Raw genomic sequence first — 7,721 nt, 5'->3', positions numbered from 1 at the left:
CCCCCCACCTCCCTCCCTTCCAACTCTATCTAAAAATCAATGGGGAAAAAGTATTCTTGGGTGAGGATTAAAAAGGAAGCTTTTTGTTCCTTCTGATATTACATCTAATGTACTTTAAACATACTGTATTCTCTGGAGTCTATGATCCATGACCCTTCAATCAGTCTTATCATTCTCAAGCTTCTCTTCTAATTCTATCCCAGAAGCATGCTGGTGGGTGGTTGGGATCATCCAAGCATGTGTTCGGAGCACTGGTGCGTGTGTGGGACCGGCTGAGGGAACCCCCCCCCCCCCCCCCGCAAGGATATTTTTCCATTGATTTTTAGAGAGGGAAAGACATCGATTGGTTGCCTTCTGCACAAGCCCCAACAAGGGCCTAGGCCAGGGAGGAGCCTGCAACCGGGGTACATGATCTTGACGGGAATCAAACCCGGGACCTTTCAGTCCAGGACCTCTCAGTCCTCAGAGTGATGCTCTATCCACTGAGCCAAACTGGCTAGGGCCAACTGTAGTTGATTTTGACTTTTAAATGAAGACTATGATTTATTTTATATGCAGGAATAATGTTCTTTTTTACAATAGAGCCTACAACTGACCTCTTTTGGGGGGGTGATCATGTTTATTTTACTCTGGCTCAGAAAAAAGGGAATTGGATAATTATTTGAAAGCATTTCTCCATAACCTACAAAGATCTAATTGCTAACTGCCTCCAGTGAGGTGAGAGGTGAGGATTACCTCGGGAGTCAGCAGCGCTTCTGGCTCACCTGCCTTCTTGGTTTAAATTAGTTTGGTTTGGAGAGTGTTGCTATCAGAGCCTGTCTGGACTAGACAGATTAAAATTAGTCTTCCATAAACACTGTGACTGGAAATGTTGACTTGATACCATTGTAATAACCTGGTTATTACTTAATAGGAAAGGAGTAAAGGGAAGACTAGATAATATAGGCATGCCATTTACACAGCTTTGCTAATTTAACACTCTCCAAGTCTGTTCCCCACCGATTGATGGGGGAAGGAAATGGACAAAGGCAGTTTACACGCATGCCCAGTAAAGTCTGAGTGACTTGGGAAGGTGTCTGTCAGTCACACCTGAGAACAAATTAGTGGCCTGAATAGGTGTGGCCACTACAAGGGCATGAAACCTGAATATTTAAACTTCTGAACAAAAGAAGTTCCCTCTCTTGGCCCTTGCCTCTTCTGCATGCCTGCGCTCCTGCCTCTCCCATTGCAGGGGGCACGTTCCCCTGCATTCGCCCATGTGCCTCATAGCACTGTGAGCTCCACACAGTGGACTGATGGACGTTAATTAGCCTGATGCTGAACTGGACCCACCTGCAACATGGATCTGAAGCTTGGGACACTGGCCTTGCTCTTGGTTTTGCTGAACTCGCAGCTGTACCTTTTTCAGAATTAGGTTAAGGGACATGAGACTTTACAGCACAAGGAATGTAACTCCAAACACAGCTTTTTACCACATCTCATTCTCCTATGAGGGCTTCTGAAAATGCTATTTCAGCGGTACCCCAAGAATCTCATGCCCACTAGAGTCTGGGAAATCTGGCCCACTGATTTTCTGGTAACAAAGTGATGCAGCCATTTAAAAAGCAACTTCTGCTCAGCTGGTCTGCTCAGTGGTTGAGCGTCAACCCATGCACCAAAGAGATCACTGGTTCGATTCCTGGTCAGGGCATATGCCCAGGTTGCAGGCTCAATCCCCAGTGGGTGGCATGCAGGAGGCAGCCAGTCGATGTTGATGGTTCTCTCTTGGCAATGTTTCTATCTCTCCCTGTCTCTTTCTCTAAAAAAAAAAAAAAAATCAATTAAAAAACATATATAGAAAGCAACTTATACCAGAAAACTGCTTATGATCTTTAAAAAAAAAGATCTATATAGAATTTAATTCAGAAAAAAAATTTGAATCACAGCTCATGCTTTTCTTGTGTGATTGACAAAATGGTGTGGATGGAGGGAGACATATTCTGCCATTCAGCAAACACTTTTTTTTATTTTTATTTTATTGATGCTAAGTGAAAGAAGATGGATGTAGAAGTCCTTATACTGTCTGATTCCACTTATTGGAAACATCCAGAAAAGACCAATCTACAGAGATAGAAGCTAGATTAGTGGTTGGCCAGGGTGGGAAGAGGTACTGACTGCAAACATAGGTTTGGGGTGGGTGGGTGCTGGAAATGTTCTAATATTAGATTGTGGTGAGGTTGTACAACTTAGTAAATGTATTTAAAAACGAATTATACACTTTAAAAAAATAATGTTTTTATCGATTTTAGAGAGAGGAAGGGAGAGGGATAGAGAAAAGCACCGATGAGAGAGAATCAATGATCGGCTGCCTCCTGCATGCCTCCTCTTAGGGATCAAGCTCAGAAACCTGGGCATGTGCCCTGACTGGGAATAGAACTGTGATCTTCTGGTTCATGGGTCGATGCTCAACCACTGAGTCACGCGGGCCAGGCAGCAAACACCTTTTGTTGTGTCAGTTTTACCTTTGGAATTACATTCTTATCACATTGCCTATTTTTTTAATTTCTAGTGTTACCCAAATGATTTTTTAACTATGAAAATCAGAACTCAAGTTATGTAGATTGTAACTCAAAAAGCACAGTTTTCATTTGATCAAGTGTAAGTGCAGGTGTAAGAAAAAAGATTGGAAAGAGGTAAAGATTTACTTATATATGAATTAATGTACAGTTAAAAAAACTGGAATCTAAGCTTTCAATGAATGTACCTGTAATTACCAGAACATTTGTGTAGGAAAAATTCAGTTTATAGAAAAACATAATGTTAAGTGACTTTCATTTTAGTCAGATGGAGTCAAGGTGGACTCACCATCAAGGTGAGTGAACAATGTGCTTCGCATCAATTAGCATCGACATTCCATCACCCGGGTCACAGGTGTCCAGAGAGCTCACTCCTGTCTGTGTTGAAGTAAACATGGGAAAAGTGTAACATTTACTGTGGAAAGGGACAAAGAGCCAGATCTTTTAGAATACAGAACAGTAGTTTTTAACATTTTGGGTCATGGACTCTCCTCCCAGTCACCACCCCACCCCCAACAGGAACTTAAGTTTAGGGCAGTGATGGCGAACCTATGACACGCGTCAGGTGACACGCGAACTCATTTTTTTGGTTGATTTTTCTTTTTAAATGGCATTTAAATATATAAAATAAATATCAAAAATATAAATCTTTTACTATGATGGCAAATATCAAAAAATTTCTATATGTAACATGGCACCAGAGTTAAGTTAGGGTTTTTCAAAATGCTGACACGCCGAGCTCAAAAGGTTCGCCATCACTGGTTTAGGGGGTTTGCAGAATCCACTGAAACCCATGACACGAGGCCTGACCTTTTGCCACCAACAAACACAGATTTAGCCAAGCAGATTACAACTTATTTAGGTCTTTCTTTTAATGTAAAAGGCATTAACAGTTTTGAACAAACATTTAGATTACTGGCCTTCTCTTGTGCTGCTTTAAATGATGACTATATGTGCATCAGAAAATGAAGTCTTGCCCTGGTCAGTGTGGCTCGGTTGGAACATTGTCCCATATACTGAAAGGTGGTGGGTTCAATTCCTAGTCAGGGTACATACCTAGGTTACAGGTTTGATACCCGGCCCAGACACCTTTGGGAGGCAACTGATCAATGTTCTCTCTCTCTCTCTCTCTCTCTCTCTCTCTCTCTCTCTCTCTATATATATATATATATATATACACACCTTCCTCTCTCTAAAATCAACTTAAAAATATAAAAAAGAGTGAAGTCTTGATACTTAACCATTTAATTTGATGCCTCATATTTAGTGGGTTTGACCAAATTTAAAACCCTGCTGGAGTGCAGGTGATGAAGGGAAGGGACAAAGTTCTCAAACATCCATCCTGTGCCTGGCAGTGTGCCAACTCAGGATCCTGCAGAAATTGGCCCACTGGTCCCTTCTTTCAGGCACTGGCTTATCACCAATTAGCCCTCAAATGTGGAGGGCTTAGCGTCTAGTAGGCCTAGACAGGACTGCTGGGCAGGTGGCCCTGTCTGATGCAACCTTAATAGGGAAAGGTGTATTTTCACCCTACAGGCAGAATTTCAGAGGAGTGCTCGTGAGCAGGACATGGTACAGCTATCTTTCTACTGGAATTCCAGATGTAGATACGATAAGTGAACTAGCTCTGATTTAGCAGGATAGCTACAGATAATTTGCCAGATGACTTAGGATGATAATTGTCAAAGAAATGGGAAAACAAGAAAAACAAAGGCATCTAATTATTAAAATATGCTCATATAGTCAGAATAGTATGTCAGTAGAACATGCATACATATCTTAATAAAGTTGTGCATCTCCACATACATCACATGGACATAAATTCAGTCTGAGATCTGAAGCTAAGCATTTATTTGCATCTCAAGATTCAGTGCAAAATTCCACTGGAAAAGAAATGTTTGCATGGTGGGACTGGGTGGGATCCTCCAGACTCTGGCAATGGGTTGAGGGCTTAATGCAACATTTCTTATTTAAATGGTTCCATGAATATGTGGTTTCAAACAGAAACTGGTAGTTATAATCTCCAATGTCTAAATCATCATGATTTGTGTTTTGATTAAAGATTAATCTGAGGGGTGAGGGCCAATAGGTACTTGAGTAAAATCCAATATTTATTATATTTAAAATTTTTAAGTTCCATTTTTAAATAATAAAGTGTTTCATTTAAAATGTACACTTTTAAAGGAAGTATGACAGAGTGTTTAAGTGGGTCTATTTATTTATTTATTTATTTTTTAAATATATTTCATTGATTTTTTTACAGAGAGGAAGGGAGAGAGATAGAGAGTTAGAAACATCGATGAGAGAGAAACATCGATCAGCCGCCTCCTGCACATCTCCTATTGGGGATGTGCCCGCAACCCAGGCACATGCCCTCGACCGGAATCGAACCTGGGACCCTTCAGTCCGCAGGCCGACGCTCTATCCACTGAGCCAAACTGGTTTCGGCGAAGTGGGTCTATTTAGAAAAGAGCATTTGTGCAAGGCTTGTTCTTCCTGAAGGTTTCTCATGTAGTACAGAGGCAGTAATTCCCAGTGAACAAATATGGGATTGCATTTCTCAAGATGAAAGCAATCACAAGGTCTGCACGAAGTAAACTTATTTAGTTTCCTAGTAATGGTCTTACCGTTTGTTCTTTGATAGCATTGTTGATCCCAGCTTGTACCATTAAGGCATTCACATTCCTCTGCAAGTCCTGGAGGCGGTTTCCCATTTCTTCCAGTTCCACATTAAGGAGCCCAGAGCCCATGGCCAGAAAGCCCTGCTTCAACCTGCAGCCCAGCTGGGGGTCTGACACATACCCTGGCCGGGCAACTTGTAAGACATCTGGGGGTCAGTGCAGAGACTTCCCTGAGGTTTGTGTAGGATGACTCTAGCCTCTGAATATGAGCTCGGCTCTGAAACTTGGCTCCCCTGCGAGGACACAAACTCAGGGATGTGTGTTACTCTGGTATGTTTAACTATGTCTTAACTAAACTCTAATGAGGATGTAAACATAATGGACATTAACTCAGTTTAACTTTATCATGTCTCTAAGAATCATTTTTCCCATCTGTGGGAACCCAGCTACAGAATCAGAAATTCCAAGTTCCATATGCAAATACTTTGCACAGTTTTTAAGGAGCTCAAGTAGGGCAGATGTTACCCTTGTCTGAATTTGCTCCAACTGGAAACAAACATTCTATTCTAATTGTGTTTGAATTCATGTCTTAACAAAACAGTGAGCTGCTCAAGTTATAAAACCAAACCAAACAGGTAGGGGAGCCAGGTGTAACGCCCTATGTTGGAGGCCTTCTGTGTTCTGTCTGCCGGTTTCTGAGTGCGTAGAGTATGACATTACCTAGCAGACCGCCGATTTTTATAGGGCTTGGCCCGCTGGGGAGTCATGTGCAGCGTGTCCACATATTTTATTGCCACACAAAATGCCCTGTTCTGCCGGTCAAGCAGGAAGAAATTACCTGCCTGGTAATTACATCAGGATGCAAGGAAATCCGAGGTCAACAAATCTCCACTAAAAAGAGATTCCATGGTAATTTAACAGTTCAAAGCATCTCAGTATTTGCTATAAGATGGAAAAGGATATTTCTGAGGTTTAATGTTGCAGTCAGAGCTTGAAAATGTTCTTGAAGTTCCTGAAATAGATTTTCTGCCTGAAAAAATAAACCATAGGACAACTGAATATATATAACATTTACTCTTGATATGGGGCATTTTAAGCATCATAGACTAGGATTGTCCACATATATAGTTGATTTTTGACAAGGAAAGTCTTTTCAACTAGTAGTGAGGGACATTGAGGAACAGGTACATAAATGACTAAGCAGGCCAGCCCCTACCTCACACCACACACAGAAACTCACCCAACAGGATTCTACACCTACACGTGAGCACCAGGACTACAATTTCCGAAGACAACAGGCAACGCCTTAGTCACCCTGGGCTCCTCAGAGAACTTCTCACAGGAGCGGACAGCCTGGACACAGGCGGCCTCTGCCCCCTTACTAGGGGTTATTAGCTGGGATCAGCATGGCAGGAATGTCTCACAGAAATGCCACCACTGCCGGGAAGGCAGGCCACCTTGACATGTTGCTTCATACTTTGCAAATGAAACCTCAAGGATTATCTCCACAGAGTAGGGAACCTGCAATCTAGAACCTGCATTTCTGTGTGAAGACTGCTGCCAGCTGCCAGCAGCTGTTTCCTTCCTTGAGAGGGTTTTGCTTTCCTGGGGAAAAAGGTTTAAGTACCAACATCTGACAAATTCTTTTTAACAAGACGTAGGCATCAGCCTTTAATCAGTGGTTCTCAACCTTCTGGCCCTTTAAATACAGTTCCTCATGTTGTGACCCAACCATAAAATTATTTTCGTTGCTACTTCATAACTGTAGTGTTGCTACTGTTATGAATCGTAATGTAAATATCTGATATGCAGGATGGTCTTAGGCGACCCCTGTGAAAGGGTCGTTCGACCGCCAAAGGGGTCGCGACCCACAGGTTGAGAACCGCTGCTTAAATGGTGCTTCCTGGTCTCTGCCAGCAGGAGTGTGGGTGGGGGCACTGCCGGGCTGCGGGCGGGTGGTTCTCTGGCTGCCCCCTACAGCAGGGCACCCGCACGTCCCCACCCCCATCCCTGGCCCGGGAAGGGGTGAAGCACCGGGAGGGCCTGGAGGGAGGTGAGGGGGGCGGGGTCCCCACTCACCAGTTCCTGCAGCGCGCCCCCCGGGTCTTTGAGTCCCTGCGCCTCCATGTGGACTCGGGTGGGCCAGCGGTCCAGGGGGTTCAGGTGGCTCCGGTGGCTCAGCGCCGCCGTGATCCTATCTGGTACCCGCAGCGGTGGCCTCTGGCAGGGCTCTGGCTGCGTAGTGAACACCTGAGAGCCTGGACGAGCTGCAGCCGCCAGCAACTTAGGTGCCAGTGAGTGGTGAATTCCTGGGCGGGGCGCGGATGCCCAAGCCGGGAGACGCTGAAGCTGCAGGGCAGGTCCTGGGAGAGGGCCTGGGAGGGTGGCGGCTTCATCCTGAAGGTCATTGTCATCGTCCCTGGGGCGGAGCTGGGACCCTCTGCAGGGACAAGGCCTTTGGTCTGAGTGGTCTCACAGCTCTGGTTTGCTTTTTTCATCACTTTGGCGATGAAAGAGGTAGCCATAGATCTAGCAGAACTCCTCC

The 7,721-nt window shown here is 44.1% G+C and overlaps 1 protein-coding gene across 11 annotated transcripts in view; it reads right to left on the bottom strand.

Annotated features, from left to right (window-relative positions):
• The window catches only part of HSBP1L1 (heat shock factor binding protein 1-like 1), a 28,933-nt gene that overhangs the window by 15,070 nt on the left and 6,142 nt on the right, over positions 1–7,721 (bottom strand). For 5 of the 11 annotated variants that reach the window (XM_014535927.1, XM_014535926.1, XM_014535928.1 and 2 more), the window contains exons 2-5: positions 7,256–7,616; positions 6,140–6,206; positions 5,183–5,277; positions 2,845–2,933 (exon numbers count right to left, since the gene is read on the bottom strand). In XM_014535927.1, coding sequence (XP_014391413.1) covers positions 2,847–2,933; positions 5,183–5,277; positions 6,140–6,206; positions 7,256–7,616 — 610 coding nt within the window. In that variant the 3' untranslated portion in view covers positions 2,845–2,846. The other 6 variants (XM_014535921.1, XM_014535931.1, XM_014535929.1 and 3 more) reach the window with 5 other exon arrangements.

This window comes from Myotis brandtii, unplaced genomic scaffold, assembly GCF_000412655.1.
Source record: "Myotis brandtii unplaced genomic scaffold, ASM41265v1 scaffold154, whole genome shotgun sequence".
Classification (NCBI taxonomy): Eukaryota; Metazoa; Chordata; class Mammalia; order Chiroptera; family Vespertilionidae; genus Myotis; species Myotis brandtii.
The sequence above is the reverse complement of the archived record's forward strand: the minus strand, read 5'-3'. Positions and strand labels throughout refer to the sequence as shown.